Genomic DNA, 23,233 nt, shown 5'->3' with positions numbered 1-23,233 from the left:
GGATCCACTGGCTATACTCTTGCTAACACAGCCTAGTACCTGGCTGGCCACCTTCACTGCAAGGCTGCACTGCTAATGCACTAATGCTTTTCTTTACAAGCTGCTTTCTAGCTTGTCAGCCCTGAGCCAGTTATCAGATAGGATATCACAGAGCTATCCTATCCCACATGCAGGACTTCAGCTTTGCTTTCTTTGAAGTTCCTGAGGGTTCTGTCAACCCATTTCCCCAGGCTGTCCAGGTCTCTCTAAATAGCATTCTTGTACTCCACTTTCTCTGATCTGGTATTTGCTGTGAACTTGCCACAAGCACTCATCTTAACAACGAGGTTTTTAATAAAGACATTAAACAACGCTGGCCCCAGGATCAACCCCTGAGGGACATCCCTAAACTAGTGACTGTTTACCAGTCAGACTTTGAGCCCAGCAGCCCAGGCAATTATCTATCTCCTTTTGCAGCCCGTTTATCCAGTCCTTATCTTAGCAACATGACTATAAGAAAACTACAGCAGAGTATGTCAAAGGCTTCACTAAAGTCAAAGTGACATCCATTGCTCTTCCCTTGTCCACAGAGCCAAACACGTAAGGCAAATAACATTAATTAAGCACAATTTGCCCTTAGCAAATGCATGCTGCGTGTTTCAAATCCTCTTTTTTAATTTCCTCTGTTCAAAAAGGGCTTCCAGAAAGATTTTCTCCATAATCTTCCCACTGACCAAGTTCAGCAATCGCCATTGCAGTAGGCTCACATATTCCTTAGCCTTTCCTTTCATGCTGATGGACTTAGAGAAGCCCTTCTAATGCCTCAGTGGTTTCAGATCCAACTGAGCTTTGATCTTCCTAACTCCAAACCTGCACACTCTGGCAACATCTCCATATTCCTCCTGGGTAGGAGCCCATCGCTACCTTCCACCTTCTCTGTACTTTCTTTTGGCATTTAGCTTGGTCAGAAATTCTTTGTTCTTCTGTGCTGGCCTTCTGCCATGCTTGCTCCTTTTTCTGCATGTTGGAAGGAACTGTTCTTGTGCTTTGAAGAGGCTGTCCTTGAAGATCAACCAGCTCTCTTGAGCCTTTTCTGCCCTCCAGAACAGTCTCTCATGGGATCCTGCCAAGCAGATCTCTGAAAGAGTTAAAAAACTTCTTTCCTGAAGATCACAGCTGAAATTTTACTATTTGCCTTGCTCACTTCTCTCAGGACTTTTAATACAAGGCTGCATCTTTATATGCCAAGACAAAGACTAAAGTTTTACACTGACTACTTCTGCCCTATAGCTCAATCATTGATACCTGAAAGAAGCTAATAAGCAAAAATAAAGTACTATGGCTGCAGAACTCTGTTTTGATTAGACTTTTATACCTGCTTTGCATGGATGCAACTGAGTGCAGTGGAAAACACGCAACACTAAGCAAGAATTCACACTAATCACCACAAGGTGGCACCAGATACCAAATCTAACGCTAAAAAGGCAAATAAGGATCAAAAGTTACAATTCCAAAATTCCATCACAGACATAAGGCTGCAGCACTGAAAATTGTTTTGACCAACTATTTCTTCATATAGTTCCTTATTTTGATCTGCATAGAGTCTGCACTAAAAACGTAAAATTAAAAATACTCTTCTTAGCAAAATAAATTAACTCCCAGCTTGGGGAACGTAAGAACACCACACTCTGCAATACTAACAATAGAGTATTTCTAACATACTGTTACAAAATGCATCAGTTTTAGGATAAAGACAATAGAACTGATAAAAGAAACCTTAATTTGCACAAAAATAGTTATTTTTGAAGAATGCAATGATGCTTTTCACACTGGAAAGAGTTCCTTTAATCTTGCCACTAATCCTGCACAGAAAGAGATGCCATACAGATTCAAAAAGGAAACGCCAAGGTCATCCACTTATTAGTAGATTACATCTACACTAATTCTACTCGAAATTACATCTTCATGCCTCAACTTCATCAGTAACCTCCATTTTGTTTCTGAAGCGAGTTCATAAGAAAACTAGATCTCAAAATGAGTATTTGATAGATCATTAACCTTTACAATGGATTAGTGAAATTTTGGTTTTTTTAAAAGCTGCAGAGATCTGAAAATGGTTTGTGGCTGTGAAGGCTGCATTTCTTGGGAGTCTTCTTTTTGGAAAGGTTTTTCGTTGAGTTTGCTTTTTCTTTTTTTGGATTTAGACTTTTGGGGTTGGGTCTTTTTTGTTTGTTTTTGTTTTATCAGTTTTACCACAACAATTTTCATTTCATCTTTACAAATCCTTACCAACTGTGGAGCTGTCTTCAAGTACTACATCCACATTTCTGTCTCTGTACTCAACCCTGAAGTCAAGCATTCGAGGTTGTCTTTCCACTATTTGTCTAGATGGCACTACATGGCGAAATGCTGAGGATGAGGAAGGAGTTGAAGAAGCTGCTGTAGGATGACTAGTGGGGCCATATGCTGGTCCATGTAAAGTCTCTCCACCATATTCACTGAAAGATATGCAGATAAGAAGGGTGAAATAGAACAGCTTGATATGTTTAAACAAAAGTCAGCAAAGCAAAATGAACAGTATTAGTCACTTACTATGGTCCACAGCACATACCTCTTGAATAAACTACACAGTCATATCTGAAAATACTGGTTTATTAATAATTAGAACATAACTTTCATATCATCAATATTAACACTTCAATAACTCAGAAGTGATATAGGAGAACAGCTTAGCTGACAAACAAGCATTTAATCCATTATTTCAGTCTACAGTTCACTATGCAATTAGTATCAGAATTATCTTGATGAGAAGGATTATTTCCTGTTCTGGGAGTGCTGCCACCATATAAAAATTGGCACCATAGCAACAACCAGCCTTCTACATCATTGAGCTAGTATCAAATGGAAGTGAGAATAAGAAATAAAGCTTAAATACTACATATGGATTGGTACCTTCCAATACCAAATTAGTGGAAAACAAGTCAGATGTGAAGATAGTACTTGAGGTAAATAAATTAAGATAATGAGGTATATATATTGCAAAAAAATACCTAAAAGTACAATAGTAATGCAATGCTGAATTCTAGCTTGTCTTTAAGTTCAAAATCCTTCAAGCCTCCTGGACATTCATTTAAGGATGTCTCCATACATACAGCATTACAAGTCAGAATAATCTGGGAAACCCTCACTACCCAGAAGCACTTCATCTTCCTCAGTGAATCTCTCCCCAGGCAGCATATAATTGGGATTAGAAACAAAGGTAACAAAACATGAAATTCCAGGAACATTACTCCAGGCCAAGAAACCTGTAATGTACGGAAATCGAATCTGGAAGGTAAGAAACTTCACAGGGTAAGCCTAGAGCTTTCCCTTGAGGATGTTCTTATCAGGAAGTCTGGGCAGTTACAGGATATCATGACAGAGGATGCAAGCTAAAAACGTAAGCACTAAGAGAATGGAAACCAAGCAAAGGAGGATTTAGAAACGCTGACATGTAAGCTGTCTCATTTCCATTCTTAAACATGTATTCTGTCCTTGAAATACCGCAAGATCTCTCTATAGAAATTATCCTTAAAGCAAGTCAAATCTGTCATCTAGAGGAGGCCTGAACTTAAAAAAGCATCAATGTGGATGGCATGCATGTCACAGAATTGCAGAAATTATACACAGCTATTGCAAATCCCATCACTGTGCCTTCCACATTTAAAAAAGAACAAAGTATTATGCTTGTAAATGTATTATGCTTGTACATTACAGAGCCCCTTGTCAGAAGTGAAGGAGCCCACTGTTTTACATCAGCAGGTGCAGAAGGATGAATTCCCAGCTACCAAGACCCACACTCAAAGACCCTTGCTCAAAGGTCAAAGACCCATTTCAGAGGTCCAAAGAGCACAGGAAACAGCTTTATTTTTGGGATTTAAAAAAAGCATAATTATGAAGTAATATGTTATTGTCTGAAATCTGATGGCTAATCTGACAGCCAACTACGAATTAAGAACTATAACCATTTTGTTAACAGACCAAAGAAGCAATGTATATCCTTATTTTCAGGACTAGATTTCTTCGTTGTTTACTTTTTTTAAGCAACACAACTGAATTATTAAACAGAATATACTTGTCCCCACCAATAAATTAATTTCCTTCAAGACCAACTGTATTAATTCTACTTGATTCCATCACAAAAGGCATCCTACATATCTGACTGGCAATCTCTAACGGAACATAAAAAGCCTCACAGCAGTAAAATAAGCCTCATCCGAAAACCACTGGAAACAAGGCTGCCAAATCTTCTGAGCCTTCTTTTAAACCGCTTCCATTGGAAGGAAGAAGATTATTTGAGACACATTTGACTGTCTAATGATTTCTAAAAATTAAGGAATTAGTGTGGAAAAAAGCTGGAAGTGGACACTGGACCAGCTTTTCACCCAAGTATCACAGTATCACAGTATGTTAGAGATTGGAAGGGACCTCAAAAGATCATCTAGTCCAATCCCCCTGCCAGAGCAGGAACACCTAGATAAGGTTACACAGGAATGTGTCCAGGTGGGTTTTGAATGTCTCCAGAGAAGGAGACTCCACAACCTCCCTGGGCAGCCTGTTCCAGTGTTCTGTCACCCTCACTGAGAAGAAGTTTCTTCTCAAGTTTAAGTGGAACCTCTTGTGTTCCAGTTTATACCCATTACCTCTTGTCTTATCATAGTTTGCCATTGAGAAGAGCCTGGCTCCATCCTCATGACACTCCCCCTTTATATATTTATATACACTAATAAGGTCCCCCCGCAGTCTTCTCTTCTCCAAACTACAGAGACCCAGCTCCCTCAGCCTTTCCTCATAAGGGAGATGCTCCACTCCCTTAATCATCTTAGTTGCCCTGCGCTGGACTCTCTCCAGCAGGTCCCTGTCCTTCTTGAACTGAGGGGCCCAGAACTGGACACAATATTCCAGATGCGGTCTCACCAGGGCAGAGTAGAGGGGAAGGAGGACCTCTCTCGACCTACTGACCACCCCCCTTCTAATACACCCCAGGATGCCATTGGCCTTCTTGGCCACAAGGGCACAGTGTTGGCTCATGGTCATCCTGCCATCCACTAGGACCCCCAGGTCCCTCTCCCCTACACTACTCTCTAACAGGTTGTTCCCCAACCTATACTGGAACCTGGGGAAAAAAAGTCAGGTGTAACTACTCCCCAGCTCCTTCCTCCCGACCAAATGGGTCCAAAACTGCTGGTATTTTGACTACAAATGCTTTGAGGTCAGGACTTACTAACATAGGTAGAAAGAGTGCTCAACACAACCGAGACTTGATCTCAACTTGTCTAGGTAGGTCTTACAGTAACTAAACATCTAGTAGCTTTTCTGAGCAGATGAGGCTTTTCCTGAACCAAAACCTGCCTATTTAATGATAGCTTCAGTAAGTACTGACAGAGATGCCAAAACACCACTTTACCTACATTATGTATCTTTCTTTGCTAACTAAACTTTTTTAAAATAGTACATTGAGTATTTTTCTGAACAAAATTTTAAACACTATTTTACTGTCTCTCTAAAATAGCTCAATTCTTGTTCTGCTATTTCCAATTGCCTCATCAGCATTTAGGAGCCGGTGCTTCAGTGACTTCAAGATAGCCAAGCATCAGTATGCAAGCATAAATTTCATTCAGAAGCTGACAGAAAATCAGTAAAGCTGCTTTTAGAGGGAAGCAACCTCACTTTGTCTAACACAGTATCTGCTACCTCTAATTCAATTTTAAAACAAATAAATAAATAAATAAAACACCACTACCCCTCACCCAGAAAATCCCTACAAAAATACAAACACTTTAGGCCAGGGATAGGGAAGCATGGAATGGCAATACCTTTGAAAATGCCTTTCAATATAGCAATACCTTTAAAAACAAGGGAAAAGAAAATACTCAGCCAAGAACATCTGCAGATTTACCTTGCAAATTTTTAGATACTGGGGGTGGACATTGTGTGTCAAGTCCTGACACCCAAGAAAGCTCACCAAAACCCAGAATTCACAGTAAAACCCTGCAGAGAATGACCCAACAACCAACGAATTCAAAATAAAACCTAACTAAACTGGATAGGTGTCTGACCTGGTCCTCCATCACTATGGGAAAAACTGAACGTTAAATCTGCTTTGCCAGGAATGGAATCTGTGGCTCCAGAAAGTGCTTTAAAAAGAGGATTACATCATCTTATCAGGATTCAGGAACAAAAACTGTAACTATTACCCAGCATCCTTCCCTGTGTGTACTACTCCAGTTTTCTGCACTTACCTCTGTAGAATGCCATTTTCTTGTGGTATTACACCATTTATAGCTGCCTGAAAAGAGAAAACAAGTCTTGAGTCAAGCATGCAGAGCAACAAAAATAAATCAGAACTCGTATAATGTTTCAAAGACTTATTAGCCTGCTTTAAAATATGCCACAAAGTGTTCTCCGTTCAATGAATGATCTTGATAAACGATATTGTCATTGAAGTACCTGCATCAAATAAAAATCATATTTAAGTGAAAACGAACAAAACTGAAGCTCAGGGTCCTGTAGGCAATGGATTTCCCAGGTGGAATGCATAGGAATAAACTGCACAGCCCACACTCAGTAAAGCTAACACTTTGCACGCTTGGTATATACATACAATGAACATACGGCTTTCAATATGTCGAGCTAACTGTGCACACAAGGCAGCCAGACAGCACGTACGTAGAAAATCTAATGTTTCCCAGAAGTATCAGACCTGCACAAACCTTAAACCTGCACAGCTGCACATACACTGCAATGCTGCAGGCCTGATGTGTTCACGAATTGCTGGGGTCAGCAGAAATAGCTACTCAACCGTGCACATGCCTTGATCACACCTATGCCTTCCAGACAACCTCCTTCTAGCTCACATGTACAAATACCATGCAGCTTCTTAAAAGTCCTCATGTGGCAGGGAATTCAAAATTCAAACAATCTTCAGGTAGAACTGCAGTATTTTTAAAGTAAGATTTATGCAGTTAAATATCCCAGGCTGTCCAGATCATCAGAATACACAAAATATTACTTACCAGTATGCAAGTACAAACCTGGCAAGTTGCATTCAGATTTGGTCTTATCTGATGTTGGAGAGTTACTGTCTATGAAATAGCCTAAGGAATTCTATCTCATATTAAAATACATTCTTTTTAAAAGAGCCACAATGTACACCAGTTTCAAGTTCAAAACCCCACTTCTGGTAAAACTGTCTTCTCAGCCTGTGGCGGCATTGCTCCGGTCTATGTTGCAGAAAGCGTTGATGCATTTCCAGCACACCTGATGTTATAGAAGTCAATATGAACTTTGAAATTATATGTAAGTCAGGATGAAGGAAAAACTTGGAAAGCAAGTAAGACTTTCTTCAAGTATTTAGAAGACAACTTATATTTCAGACTGCTTTATACCACCAAAAAGGTATTTTAAAGTCATCGCATTGCTAGGACTTCTCAGGTTTGAGGAGCAGGAAAAGTGATACCATGTGAGCTGGTGAAGAGGACTCACATGTTTTACTCCTCAGCTGATTAAAATTGTTCTGATTCTTGCTGGAAGATATGGGAGTAAAGATGTCAGAACCCTATCTAACTTCAGACTTTTAACCCTAGCCCAGCAAGTGGGCAGATAAGGTGGAATAACACAGGAGGGAATTTTGCAAGGAATGATGAAGAATTCAAAAGAAACTCTGAAGAGAAGAAAAACAGACTTCAAAAGACTAATTCTATTTCTGCTCTTTGATGAACTTTATAATCACTATTGTGTTCACAGGTACACATTTGTTAAGCTTAACAGTGAGATTAAAGAGAGCTTGTAGCATCCCGCTGATCTCCATTTGCTGCTGTACCAGCAGCAATTAATGCATTTCGACTATCACAACTCAATATACTCATTGTCATGTCAGATATATGTGACCTGCTGGCCAGGTGTATCTGGTGAACGGTGTCTGGTCCCTGATGAAGAGAACACTGAGGTTTAGAAGCTCAGAGATTCCCTGGTACTCCAGGAGGCCAAATACTGCTATAGACACTCGTTACATATCAACATCATTTTTACAAACTGACATTAAAAAAACACAATGCTTAAGTGCTTAATAAACACAAAAAAGTAGATTAAATCAGTATTTAAAAGCTATAGTTTCTTTATCTCTGAATATATAAACATGATTTTTTACAATTTCCATTAACAGTTAAGGCTACGTAACATCAGAAAGTACTACTGCTGAACTCAGCTAAGTAACTATGATATTGTAATAAGATTTATCATGTATCTAGAAACAAATATTGCATAAATAATAGCAAAAAGCAGAGAAGGAAAAGGCACACAGGTATCTATAAAATACAGCAGCTATCCATGAGGCTGTATCAAATTATAGTGAAAACAAAGCTTCCTACCAGATCAGTTTTAAATCAGCTTATCCACCATGCATAGCAAGAATCAGTGGTTTCTATTTAACAACATGTCTCATTTATCATCATTGTGGTTTTTGCAGTCATATAGAACTCTTGATTATGTTCATCTAATAAACCTCCAGGAAAGAGTGGGAGGTTTTGGTTTGGGTTTTTCTGGATTTTCTCCCCCCTCATACTCTTCAGCAACATTCATTTCATTTCTGTCAATCAACAGGTAAGTTTGGTTAAAAACCAGAAATATCCTTTATTTTGCATCTGTAGGACAGAGCAAATACAGGTTTTTATACCACAGGACCTGCACTAATAATGATCTACCGGTGCAACAGAATTCTCTTTACTCAGGGAAAAAGAAGTACTTCAGCTATGAAGAAATATAACAGCATGGCATTTCCACACTTCTCCTGTCAAAGCTCAGGTCTCAGTCTTAGAGGATTAAATCAGCTCAAACTTGTTCCAAGCCTAGTTAGAGGGGTTAAATACGACAGCAGCTCCAAGCTATTTTCTTTAAAACTGAATAACTCACTTGTTCACATCCCCAGTTTTGTAAACTCGATGACATTTAAGGGGCGCAATAGTAAGAAAAAAACAGCAGCAGCATTATGTACTTTTTTGATGGAAAGACCTCTATTGACCACACTGTAAAAATAAAGACTCTGGACACTGTTTGTTAAGCAAGATAGAAGGCTAAAATTACATAGACAGCAAATGGTAGCAGCGCACATGTAGATATTGCATAAATATTAAATATCCATGTTCTTACAAGACATCTATAAGTAGACCCTGCAAAGAAAACAAGAAAAAGGAAAAACCATCTGCTTTAGAATTTCACAGGAGGAAGGTTGTGACTATTAAGATTAAAAACAACTTTTAAAAAGAACAAGTTCTTAAGGCAAGATTTGTTCCAGGCTGTTCTTCCCCAATGTCAGTCCCCTGGGAGAGGGGATCAGGTCTTTTATGGTTAAGCAAACATTCACAGATATTACATTTTTTTGTCTTTCCAAACAGGGATCATTCGACCATCCAAAAAATGCCTGTGTGACTGCTATACAGTAATTTAAAAGATGTTAATAACTGGCACATTAAATCTACTCATGGGTTATTAAATATACCATGTCTGGCTCAGAAAATTTCTCCAGCTTCCAATAACCTGTCGCTGAGAGTGCCATCAGGGAAGCAGCACTCCGTGCTCACACTGTTCTCGCGCACAGGTCAATGGTAGATACTGTTACCACAGCTTTAATAGGTTCTAAGATTTTTCCCAAAGCCAAGAATCTCAGGTGTGTCTCAGTGCTATCCCTATACAAACTCTAGCATAACACTGCTCAAACTTGGGACAGAAAGGACGATGTCATTATCATTCCGGTGACAACATTCAAACAACTACAATTTATTTTAGGAAATTATAAGACAAATTTAGTTATTCTTGATATATATAAACACATTTTGTTTAGTGTTGTCCGTCATATATTCAGGAATTGAAATGGTTCATTTAAGAATTTATCAAGCACTGCATGACCTGGTCTAATTGGACCTTCTTTGGACCAGGCTGCCATCCAGAAATAACTTCCAACCTCAAGTGCTCTGTGACTCCATCATCCAGCAGTAGAGGATATACTGATAAACATTACTGACAATCTTGTTCATTTAAATGAATGGGAAAACAGGAAGATGACAGAATACTGGACTGAGCACCAATTACAAAGGTTCAAAGTAATAACACTTTTCTTAGTGTTTGTTTCAACAGCAAGCTCCCAAAATTACAGTATCAAAATATATTAATCCAACTATTTGTTTCCTGGAAATATAGGAAAAAATAAAGCAATAAGGTTAATGAAAGGTTACCGAATTCATTAAGAGTTTGGGCAATGAAGAAACTCTGCAGTATTCTACAGACTGAAGTTATTTAAGTGCCTAAAGAACGTTGTGAAGCAGACTGTGAAATGTAAAGCTTTTCCTTAAGGGAATATTCATTTAAATACTCACATTTAGTCAGAACTAACCTATCTTTAATGAGTACAGAACAGTGCTAGAAAAACCAAGAACCACCATTTCTTAATAACCTGGAGCAACAATGTTGATGACTTCTCTCAAAATACAATTATAGTACTAACCATTTCAAAGCAATTAAGCATGTCTTACAGTGACTCTCATCTTAGGGGAGTAAAGGTCCTATGAATAATTACAGACAAAATGTAGTATTTTAGATTGCACAAACATTAAACTTCTGAGTTTAAAATTCTCAGTGGTCATCACTGAGCTTGAAGATGGACTGGATTTGCCAATCATATTATTTAAAAGCAGAGGTCTACATATACTGACTGTATATTCGAGCAAGGTGGGGAATTCCTTTCTTTCCATGAACTACAGACAGGAGGTAGTTTTTAGATGTCCAGAATTTAAAAGTGATGTTTATATGAATTACCTTCAGAATTCAAAGCAGGCCCAGGCAAAAGTGCAATCAGAGGCTTTTGCAATGGATAAGGGGGGCAAAGATCCTCCTCTGTGGCCACCTTTGTTCCCTCTCCTTTCCAATCTCCACACCGCACTACAGTTTTGGTCATCAGATACAGGCAATGTCCTAGATTTTGTCCTACAAAACCTTCCCTATTCCAACCCCTATCACAATGAAGAGCAAGAGCTTTTACAAAGCACGACATAAGATCAACTTTCCAAAATAGGGTATTAGAAAACACATCTCTAAGCAAAAGAAAAAAGCAAGTTCAAGCAGCATGATGCTGGCAGATCAGCCCTTTCAGAAGAAGAGGCTAGGGAGACGTAAATGCTGTGCACATGTGGAAGCTGCATGAGTTTCATTGAGATAAATAACCATATCGGCTTAACACAACCAGGACAAGTTTATGTATCAATCAGCCCACACAGAATTCAAAAGCCTTATTTAGGTTTGACTGAATTCAGCAAGCAAGACCATTTCAGTCTACTTAATAAAGGCCACGCAGACTTTACATTTGTTTAGGTAAAATTTGAGAAGGTTCACATTAAACAAACAGAATACACAAATGAGACACGGAGTAATAGGAACTGCCATAGCAGATTGATTAATCCAAAATCCAAAGATGTCCAACCAAATTGTAACAACTGCTTCAGAAAGTAATGAGGAAATATGATGGAGTGATTTGCTCATTTCCTTTCAACACCCTAATTTTCTGTAGGTCTGACATGTCCCGATTTCCAGTAATTATAATTGTTGTTGTATTCAATGTACTGTAATAGCCTCATAGTTCAAATATTTAAGTATTTCTATGAAACAGTAAGAGCTGTCTTGGATGAAAGGATTCATTTATTACGACTTTTCAAGAATCTATATTCTTCCCCAAGTGCTACAACTCCTAGATTTTACTTCTGGTTTAAAAGAAGTCTGGTAATCTAAAAAACAAAACAAAACAAAGTTCTGCATTTCGTGTCTTTGCTGCTCATTTTGCCTTTTCTTTCTACTATATATTGAAAGTTTCCTTGATATAAAAACAATTCACCTCAAATCACAAATTCAAAGTTTAGCCCACGCTCTTTTCTCCATTAAAGACATAAAGACAGCTCCCTGTCTTAGAGAAAAGGGTGTTAGCAGCAGGACTATGTTTTGAAATATAACCAAAAAATGGTTGTTTTGTTGTTCCACACCAAGCAAACAGAAACTTATTTTAATATTTGACTGACCCTTTTAGCATTTAATCTTAGATTTATTTCTCAGTCTGATTACACAAGTGACTGTAACACCAAATCCTACATACAAAATCTCGCTACAGAACTCTTACATGTTGGAAATATCAGCCAACATTCCTCTGTGCTATCAATCCATCCTGCTTAAATTCAAGCAAATTATGCTTTTTCAAAGCTAAAAGTGTAATGAAATATACTAAAAGGCCCTGATTAAACAATCTATAATACACTAGAAAACATACTTATCTTTTGTATTTTATTGTATATTTCCACATCATCAAAAGGGTCATTTATACTACTCTGTTTACAATTCTAATTCCATTGCAATTAACGCTACTTCTAATTTGGGCTAAATGTGATATTGCCCCTGAAATACAATATTCTTACTCTAATTTCGTTCCTTTCACACAATAAATTGCTTACCCTAAAGATTTTAAATCCATTATTTGGTGTTCAAATAAAATAAATGGATGATAAAACTCCAAATGCTTTGTACAACGAGGAGCTTTAAAAAAGGAAACAAAAACCAAAACTAAATGAATGTTATCCGGAGAGGAAAACCAAATAATTAAATGATAAGGGATAAAGAAAAGCATTAGTAAGATGAAACATGCATGAAAGGACCAAAAAAGCAAAAGTGAATTCAAAATTGCTTCCAAACTATAAATCTACATGACAAAGGAACATACTTTTATATACAATAGTAAAGCAAAATAGGAGAAGAGCAAAGAGTTAGTAGTTCCTTTTGAGCACAGAATTATTTCTTACAATGAAGCTAACTTGCAGGGGTTATATATACATATAGTACATGTTTTGAAATAATGCTCCCCTAATAAATTTGTTAAATACTAATTTGGGCTTGTATTTTCAACAGAACTGATAATAACAGGTAATGCCAGATGCAGACATGTCAAAACATTTGTTCTGACCTGCTGATACTGTGGTTACAGGAAACTCGATAAAGAACAAGTAAGACTATGCAGACACTTTTCTTGATCAGTTTGCAATAAGAAAAAGGTAAAAAAACTGGGAATAAGCAGTAGAATTTTCACTAACTGATGCTGACAAAAACATACTGCAAGTATCAGTCGACTACAGCGGTCAACGTGGATTAATAAAAAAGGTTTGCTGGAATCAGCTGTAATACAATCCCTTCTTTATGCCCCAAGGCCTTGAGACTGTATTATGAGATTCCCAAGCAGAGGAAGATGGCTTCTGTGCAGCTCTATGCAACCATCAGCTCTTGCCTATTACAGGCAAGTCTGTGAAGCATTATTCTAAACAAGAAATTCCATAAAACCTGCTGCAGAAATACCAATTATTTTAGACCAGAAGCTTTTTACAAACAAGATACATTATCATTTTCCTACATACACAGCTACTTTGAAACCATTACTTCAACAAGTAATGACTGCTGTAAGTTCTAAAAGACATTTTTCAGCTCGGATTTTTAAATGAATGCAATAATATTGAAATTAAAAAATTACTAACTGTGCCCCAGTAGTTAACAGAAGCAACCTCTACCTTTGTTATCTCTGGCAGGCTTTGCAAGGCAAAGAAATGAGTCAGCTTTTTCCTGTAGCTTGTGTTATACTTGCTGGCGTTTCCCCAGCTTTGCAAGTCTCAAAGTATTTCCAAGTGCTAGACGTGAAGTTACACCCACGAGGTTTTTACAGAATGCCAACATTTGTCCCCATCGTGGTTAAAATTTAACCAAAAACTGTAATTGAACTACAATGAAATGTCTTCTATGCATTCTGCTTTATTTCAGCTTGCTTTCTTTACAGCTAATATACTTCATGAAAAGCTGCAAAACAATAGAATCGCTAATAAAGGAAAAAATTAACATTTCACCAAAAAATGCCACATGAATATATTCATGCAGATGATTCACTTCATCAGCAAGAGAGCACGCGTTGAAATAGTTTACAATTAGCACTCTAGATGTGGTTTCCCATTTCTCCCTACTTCTTTGGTGGCTTCAGCAAACTTTTTCCTGTAGTTCCTACAACATGCCGAAATGCACTAGGAAGCCTTTCAACAGTTACATATACTTGCATAATCCTGGGGAAAAAAAATACACATCTTGCACAGTTCTTTAATTTTATATTGTCACTGCATAATTCCCCAAACAAAGCACAATCTCTATAATAAATTCATAACTTGAAGTTTTTTCCTAGAGTAATGAAAATAAATAACTTGAACAGATTGATAAGAAGCTTATTGATCAGTATCTATCCAAGCTGAAACTATTTCAGCAGGAACAAAGGAAAATAACCTACTCTGAACTATCCACTTTTTCATACAGAAAGGGAGAGGAGTAGACCACGATGTGTCTGCTACTTCGATACACATATATGTATGGTGGTGCTAGTCAGTAACATCACTTTTTATTACAATAATGCTTGACCTTCTATATTAACAGGAAGTAATGCTTATGTTTGATGTCAAAACATATTTTTTTACTTCTTAAAATGTTAAGCTAGACAGCAAGAGAGTCAGATAAAACAAAGGCTATGCTGAAAAAATACCCATGTACTGAACTCACATTTCTACCTCTCTCCTTATTTTATTTTATTTAAATTATTTTACTTAAATCTGAATGACAACACTAAAATGAAGAGTTCGGGATTTTTTTTAAATCACTTGTTGTATAACATGATAGTTCTTAGCAAGTACTATTAGGGGTTAAATCTCAGGACACAAGACAATTCAAGAAGTCCTAGAAGTACTGCCCACAGACTAAGGTCCCTTCATTGAAGAGCCGCAATAACATCAAACGCCTTATACAACAGTTTTCAAATCACCCAACTTTAGTCAACAGACTACCTAATCGCTAATGAATAATAAAGGAATAATTATGCAAGATGAAGCTTAAAAGTTTGGAAACCAGAAAAATCCCAAGCTGAAGTAGGTAGCCTACAACTTCTCTCCTTATGCTACCCTGCTAGTGTTGCAGCAAGTCAGGTCTTCCAGGACCAGCTAAAGAGAGTTTATTCAAATAAAACTAGGACAGAACTCTTAAGATATTCAGCAGAGCTTTAAGTAAATCCATTTTTAAAATACTCAGCTTTGAAAACCTGTTGGATTTAGATGACTCCTAGTTTCTGTGGTGAAACCTTTCACAACTAAGGGTCACTTGGAAAATAGTCACAGCATTGGCACAGGTGCTGGTTCTTAAATTAAATAATTTACTTCGTTCCTACTCATACATTCCCAGTATGACTCCATGAGAGATAAATCACCTTTCAAACACACATTTGTAAGATGCATGCAATTTTCAGTTCAACTAGTCACAGAGTAATATACTACAAACTCCTTACAGATACCTCATCACCAGTCACTTCACTATTAATATATTCTAGAAACTTGCTTTTAAATTTAAATGCCTCAGGACAAATTAATGGTAAGCAATCTTCATAGAAATTGCCAATACAGAGGTAACAGCCTCTGATAACGAGCATTTATAAAACATATGGCAAGGTGGGTAATGCATCCATACAGCTACAGCAATACTTTCAGGCACTACTGTGATCCCAGGTGCTGCTTTTTGGTTATTCTCAGAACACAAAACTCTATTACAAGAAATGAGTCTTCTTCCATGAACAGAAATCTAAGTTTATTATTCCCATTGCTTGTTTGATCACTATGCAAGAAAAACTTAAGTAAAGGAGCTTATTTCTGAAGTAACTAAATCCCATCTGTTATTTGGAAAGGAGAGACACAGTTTACTTTGTATTGTTGGCAGCAAAGTTTTACCTAAAAATCTCCTCCGCAATCTTTCTGGGCAGACATTAACATTTCATATGCATCATCACAGCAACATGGCTACAAAACACAGCCATAAAATACATAATCACAATCCCTTTATTACCCCCCAGTGAATAAAGCAGGCTTTTTCTACTAAGAAAAATTAAAATCCATAGTTATGAAACAAAATAAACTATTTTAGATTAACACTATCCCTTTAATGTCTAGAAAATTATCCAGTAGACTGTAAAATAACTATTACATTAGCTAAAATTGTGAAGGGATGAAAGATATGGATTTCTTCAGATACTGAAGAATTATTCCAGTGTAACAGGAACAAAAGGGTGCTCACCTACAAGACACTTTGCCCAAGCTATACCACTTTTACCCCCTGGGTAAGATATATACCCCTTTACATCTTCCTTCAATCAGCAATGTAAGAATTAGCCCCTTCTGATGAATCAACAAAACTGCAAAGCATATGTGAAACAGAACTAAAGAAAACACATTTAAAGCCATGACTCTTAACTGCCTTAAACCCAAAAAAGAAATCCCTACCTCCTTGAGAGCCATCAGTTTTTTCATCCTCCCAAACGACTGCCTTCAAATTGGAGGACAAAATAATTCATGTATTTAAGCCTAATTCATGGTTTCCATCAAGTTGCAAACACATCCTTTGGCCTCAATCCATTTAAACATGGTAGACCAAAATGAGCCCTAAATACAGTTAGCCATCTACCAAACAAATAATTTTACAATGTTAATATTTTAGCAGTGCCTTGAATGTAGGAGACAAGAATGACATTGCACGGCACCAGTTTCCCACAATGAAAGCTCCAGTCTTTCCAAGCTCTGAGGCTGTCAAGACTCCTCCTGTGAAATAAGCACCGCATTTCAGCAAAGGTGCAGTTTAAGGAAGCTAAAACTGTTTTCACCAAATTCCCAACAATCTTTTTCAAAGCTGAGACACAGCAATTTCCTCAAGGGTGGGGGAAGAAGAGTTTGTATTCCCCTGCCTTAGGACCAAAACCAGAAAAAGAAATCAACTGAAGAAACCAAACATCCCCCTGGGTCTAGTACCCAAATTAGCTGCTATTTGCTGGGGTATTTTGAGAGTACTTTTTTTACCTGAATAGTCCCAGGCCAGATCCATGGCAATCTAAAAGTTTTGGGATAGCAGACTACAGCTGAAGAAAACAATTTCAGTTGTCAAATCTTCCTCTACAGTCAAGCCAGAGACTGCTCTTTTCCTTCCCAGGCTCACTTTTTACAGGAGAACACTGTGAAACTTAAGATTCTTGGATATTTACACAATATCAGCAGCTACAGCTTTGATTACAGCTTTCATGGGTTTCCTTATGAAAATCACAAGATGTGGCAACGTTAACATGATCCAAGCAGTTTCTCAACCTCCTTTGAAAGAGCAAAGGGTCATCTAAACAGGAAAACAAATCCGAAGACCACCTCAGTTTTTGGGGGAAAGAAAAAGAAAAAATCCAAGGAACCAACCTATGTAATAAAATAGTAGTTTTATTCAAAACAACCAGAAGTTTAGAGCACACAACTCAGACATTTGCTACTTTTATTCTCCCTTTTGTAAGCTTGTTTCTTTGCTTGCATGCGTCAGAACGTGTATGTGATGTTTTTATTGGGTTTGGCTCCATTTTATTTTAAAACTGTAGTTGCTCTGTTGACCACTTTCTGATGTCTAACAGACCACTTGCAGGCAGCCGACCAAGACGTATGCAGACACACAATGGCATCAACTGCAACCTGTGCTCTCAAATTCATGTGAAATGACTGTCACAGTGGCAATGTATTAAACACTTTCCTGCATCACCTGAGGTATCGACTACTGCTGTTAGTCTCAGAAGAAAGCAGTTTGGATTTGGTAGGACCACCAAGATGGGTCTACCTTGCTGCTAGCAGAGGTAATCTTCCCTCATTGAAGCACATTACTGAGGTGACAAAGCAGCACTGGTATTCTACACTCTGCAAGTAAAGAGTCTTAATTTCCTCCACATGTATCAGTGGTGGTGTTTTGTTTTAATAGATGGATGTGCATACAGCTGTGTGGAAAGCCATACCAAGCTTACAGCTGCCTATAGACCTGCGCATTTCATAGTTTTCAATGTTGAAAATATACAAAAAGGAAGTGTGTCCCACTCGAGATGCACGCATTCAAAAGTAAATAAAAACAATTAGTTTAGTAATCATAGGGGGTTTAAGAATTAGCTAGTCTTCTCTGCTACCACCCAGCTGCATAAAATACACAGCACGCATCTGAGCTTATGCAAATACACAGAAACGTCACTTTGGGACCTGCAAAAAGCTGGAAATACAAAGAATGAGAAATCAATGATTTTTGCAACCAGGGATCGTTAATTTAAAAGAAAGTACATTAAAAACTTCCAAAAGTGCTTTCTGTAGCCCTTCGTAAAAGAAAAGTTAATATACAATTTAACTGTGTCCTACTAGAAGAGATTAATGCTGCAGCTGGACACATAATAAACCTGCAACTCCTGGATTTCCTGAAGAACAAGACACCGTGCCCACAGGACGCCTGCACCAGCGGGATGTCCATCCACCAACACTAATTGTCATTACCTAGCTCAGAACTTCCTTCTTCCTTAGCTATGCTGGCAGCAGGATTCTGAATGCAGTCAGGCAACCCAGTGCAATAACACTGAGCATAAACTAATTGAGCTGATAATAACATGTTTGACAGGACACCACAATCCAGAAGAGAACACCTGTCCAAATCAAAACTTGAAAAGCTCCTTAAAAAAATCTGGAATATAAACCTCTGGTTTCCACAGGCAGATGTGACTGTTTATTTGACCATAGGGAGAACGTTGTTAATACACAGATAAACCAATGTTCCTAATAGTGAAAATCCCTCAGATCTAGTCCTAATGAGAAGCACACCATGAACTCCTCACTAGTCCCATGGTGAGTGCTGTCAAATGTGTGCCATATTCAGTATGCAATTCTCAAGTAAAGAAAACAGCAGGTCAACAATACAAGATAAAAGGGGCCAATGTGATGAACACTACCACCATAATGTGTAGTTCTGGTTCTCCAGCCGCTGAAATACAGCCTGCTTGGAATGAAACAACAGAGCTGCTAAACATATGTCAATACTGTCCCACATTTAAGGAAAAGAAACGGCCATGTGCCAAACTTAGATTAATCAACTAGTTTCTGGAGGCAGACTAATTCAAATCAACCAAAAAACATGTACAAAGAGATACCACATCAAAGCTTTTGCAGAGCAAACCAGTTAGAAAAACAGACAAAAGACATCGTTAGTGTACTAGTTTTTACCAACTTGTACTGAGATTTACTACACATTATAACAAAAGAACTAAGTTAAAGGTTAGAAAGCAATAAAAGATACAAATAACAGATTATTAATAACTGTCAAGAGCCAATGGCCCACTTTCAGCCTACAAATCCCATCTAAACTGGCATCTCCAACAAAAATAAAGAAAAATTGCAAAGTTCAATTTTTTGGGTTTGTTTTTTCACTTCTTTCTTTCCAAAAAGACAACATTATATAGAATATATATATATATATAAAAAAAAACACAAAATGGGGGCTTATAAAAAACCTGTCTGATATATAACTATTGTTAAGAGGTTTTAAACACAGAGATGCAAAATCCCCTTATCTTCTGTGTAAGTTATGCATTTGAAAGAAAAACTGTAGTTGAGAGCTGAAGCTTTATAGAAACAGATGTTTAAAATACACAATATCTCATTCCAAGGTACAGAAATGGTTTTTGTTAGCTGACTCTTGGAAGCTGTGTACAACAGGAACTGCAAATCATCACATTTCCAGGTGCATTAAACTGCTGGGTTTACTGAAGTTATACTGTGCTTCTATCAGGATACAGAGTAATGAAGACAAGTATAGCAGAAAGGCACCAAGGTAATTTTAAGAATATATTTTGAAAATAAAAAGCAGTTATTTATGTTGTAATCATTATACACATGTTCATAGTGAAATTAATAGGGGATAACCCCCCCCTTTATTTTGATAAAATCTGTTTTCTTCTCAAAGTGATGTTAAGCAGTACCTACATTATGTCTAGTGGAAAAGACATGAAATAACTAAAATGGTCATATTGGAAAAAGTAGAAAATTAAGCATGGTGAATCCTGCTTTTTGTTCAAAAAACCTGTTCTGATTACCAGTACAGAATATAAAGTCATGCTATATATGAAGGACTTGAGTTTTTCATTAAATCTGTGAAAGGTACAGAAGACCAGGTTTCATGTGCAGACGCAAGCAATTGACTTCAGGTGAGCAAAGAGCTATCACCTATGTAATAACTTCATATATATGAAGGTTCATACTGTGTTAAGTTCAAGTAGATTACAGAATCTGGCATTAATGCGTCATTTCTTTTAAATACATACCATCATCAGAGACATTTCAACAGCCACACAGCTGGGATTTTACATATTTTTATTTTATTGTTTTTACACAGTTTAAGATATATTTACATTGGCATGTGCAGGTAAGAATGACAAAGCAGAAGGTCATCGTTTTTATGGGCAAGCTATGAAACCAGACTTTACAATGCACAAATTCCTAACTTCTGTTTCTTCAGATGTTAAAAATGATTGTAAATTAATAGAGCTCAAAGAAATGACACCAGGAAATAATATATCAGCAACCCTGGCAAGCTTAAGAGGGCTGGATTCATTTACTGCAGAACAGTTTCATAAAGATGAAGGCCTGAAGAGATCATTACTTTATCTATGTTGATGTTTCAGATCTTCTGTGACACACAAAATATTTCATCGTCCAGCCTATAATAAGCCTAGTAATTAGGCTACAGTGTTCTAATGCAGAAAAAAATCTCAGCTGCTATATATGCAGCAGACCACCACAAAGGCCAAGTCATATGCAACAGTGGGGAACTAATTATTGGCAAGGTTAGACTTCATGATCCCATCAAGCAATTCATACACTGTTACTGCATATGAATTCCTCTGCAGCACTCTTGTGATCAATTTGATTTTAAGCGGTTGAACAAGGCCTAGCAACCAAACATTTATGAAAGACAGCTTCCTATATCACTTCAAGCAGCTACAAACGTGATTTAAACACTGTAAAGTGTATACAATTCTGAGATGTTTAAATCTGACCTATCTAGTTCCAAGTCAAAGATAAATTAATGGCAGCTCATATTGTCTTGAAGTATCCTATACAGAGGAATAGACATGAAGACTTCTAATTGGGAGTGGGTAATCTTTAAACATTCAAAATTAGGAAGCTGATGTTTCAGTTCTAAACTGAAAAGAGATTTCAGATGAATTCTTAATAAAAAACAAAAGTGGCTAGTAGGAAAAATAAACAAGGAGTTCCTTACACTTCATTCAGGACTGGCTTTGTTTAAAGGTAAGACCAAACGTCCAAAAGATACAAAACACAGTGACAGTCACTAAAGTAACAGGAAAGACATTGGTGATATTTTAACTCTTCACACTAAAATCTACTGGCAAGACCAAGAAAAAAAAGAAGAAGTATGTAGAAAATAAGCAGCAGGAATATTGCATCAGCACAAAGAAATCCTCAAAATTAGCTTACACAAAAACACAGTCCTTATAAGCACGAGATTAGAAGCACGTGAACTATACAACCTCTGCTGTTTGTGTGCTGATGTACTTCTCTGTCAGCCTATGTCTGTAAGTACTTTCCCGTTTCTGCTTTGGGATCCTTCTACTTTCCAGTTCATCAGGACTACTTGCTCTTGGTTGTTCTGTCTGAAGTCCATGAGGAATAACAATGCCCTTGAGTTGAGTCTCATAGAGTTCAAGAAGCAACAGGTGCTCCAGGGAATCTTCAACCTGGTCCCTAGCACAGCCTCTCAGTTTACAACTTTTTCCTCCCAAACAAGAAAACAGAACTGAGATCAAGAAGCCTGAGCAAAGAGCAAGAAAGCAATCCGTTTAAGACAAGAACTTCTCTAACTTCTGGTTTTGGTTTTCCCTCTAAAGCTGTAGAAGTGCCCTGACCGTAGGTTGGTCACATCGTAACAGGACCTGCTTAGCTTTCTACTTCATATTACCCTGGGTGCCTCACAGGAGTTTTCCCAATCAAATATAGAGCTCAGATTTAAACTTCCAATGTCACTGAAGTAAAGGAATACATTAAAAATAATAATAGACATACCCCCAAAAAACCCACCCTTAACTCCTGTATGACACCTGTATGCCAGTATTTGACTACTACAGGTCATGGTTATCAAAAACTTGAACTCGGCCTCTGTATAAGATGCACAAAACAAAGTGAAATTAGAGAAGACAGTGATGATGTTCTTCCCATTTACCTGACAGACTGGTGGTCAACGGATGATAGAGGAACCCCTAACTGAAATCATCACTACTTCACTACTGCCTTTATGATTTGTAAACCAAAGTCCTATAAACCTTGCTTTCCTTACAAATCCAAAAAAATGTTTTGTTCTGCATTGAACGAAATATTTAATGCCAAGCAAAAGGATTTTAATTTTTAACTCCAAGGCTTTTTGGTTCAACCAAAGCAAAACCTTCTCCCCTCCCCAGCTGTGGGGCACTCAATCTGTACTTGAATACGGAGCCAATGGTATTAAAAAAGAACCCAAATCAAAACAAAAACCACTAAACAACAAAATACCCACCACACATGGACCATGCATTTTTAATTGAAATATAGAAAATGTTACATTTCTCATCAGTCATGAGCCTTTTTTCATGTATTGTTTTGACTTTTGATATGCTAAAATCACTTGACTAACAGAGATGTTTGATTCCCTCTCAAGCTAACATCTCCTTTTCTTCTTACATTCATGTTTCTTCTGTCTTCTCTTTCTTCACTCTTCTGCTTCTAACTCCTTGTTAGATTGGCACAATTTGGTTTTCAGTCCTCTTTTCACAAAGCAGTTGCTTTTAACAAAAAGGAGCCAGTGTCCTGCTAATGACAGTCTTAAGGCATCTTCATCACTTCTAGCCTCCTCAATCTTTTTAATTCCACAACTTACTATTTTCTTTCCACAGACACTCCATTCATCTGTTTAGTTTCAAGAACTATGTACATTCCTGAAGCATCTCTTGCATCCCTAATTTTCTTTCCTTTCTTACTTTTCCTATGCCTTTTTTAAGCTTACATGTTTTAAGTCATTACTTCTTTTCCCACTATATTCTACATCTAGATAATCATCACTAATAAAATCAATAGAACATATTGATTATAGAATATTTAAAGCTATTCTCATAGCTCTTCTCATAGCTTTAAATACTTCACTCTCCCCTTCTGCTCATACTGGAGTCTCAAGAGAAAATAAACCAAATTCCCTTAGTTGTTCTTACCATTTTTCATCACAATTCCCTCATTCAACACCATCTGTAACC

General features: G+C 37.4%; 1 protein-coding gene across 2 annotated transcripts in view; it reads right to left on the bottom strand.

Annotated features, from left to right (window-relative positions):
- The window catches only part of FAF1 (Fas associated factor 1), a 170,652-nt gene that overhangs the window by 129,042 nt on the left and 18,377 nt on the right, over nt 1-23,233 (bottom strand). For both annotated transcript variants that reach the window (XM_080622796.1, XM_080622797.1), the window contains exons 3-4: nt 6,261-6,307; nt 2,269-2,477 (exon numbers count right to left, since the gene is read on the bottom strand). In XM_080622796.1, the coding sequence (XP_080478922.1) occupies nt 2,269-2,477; nt 6,261-6,307 (256 nt within the window). The remainder of the gene's footprint in view (nt 1-2,268; nt 2,478-6,260; nt 6,308-23,233) is intronic.

This window comes from Psittacula echo, assembly GCF_963264785.1.
Source record: "Psittacula echo genome assembly, chromosome: 7".
Taxonomy (NCBI): Eukaryota; Metazoa; Chordata; class Aves; order Psittaciformes; family Psittacidae; genus Psittacula; species Psittacula echo.
Note: the sequence above shows the minus strand (reverse complement) of the source record. Positions and strands in the feature narration are given on the sequence as shown.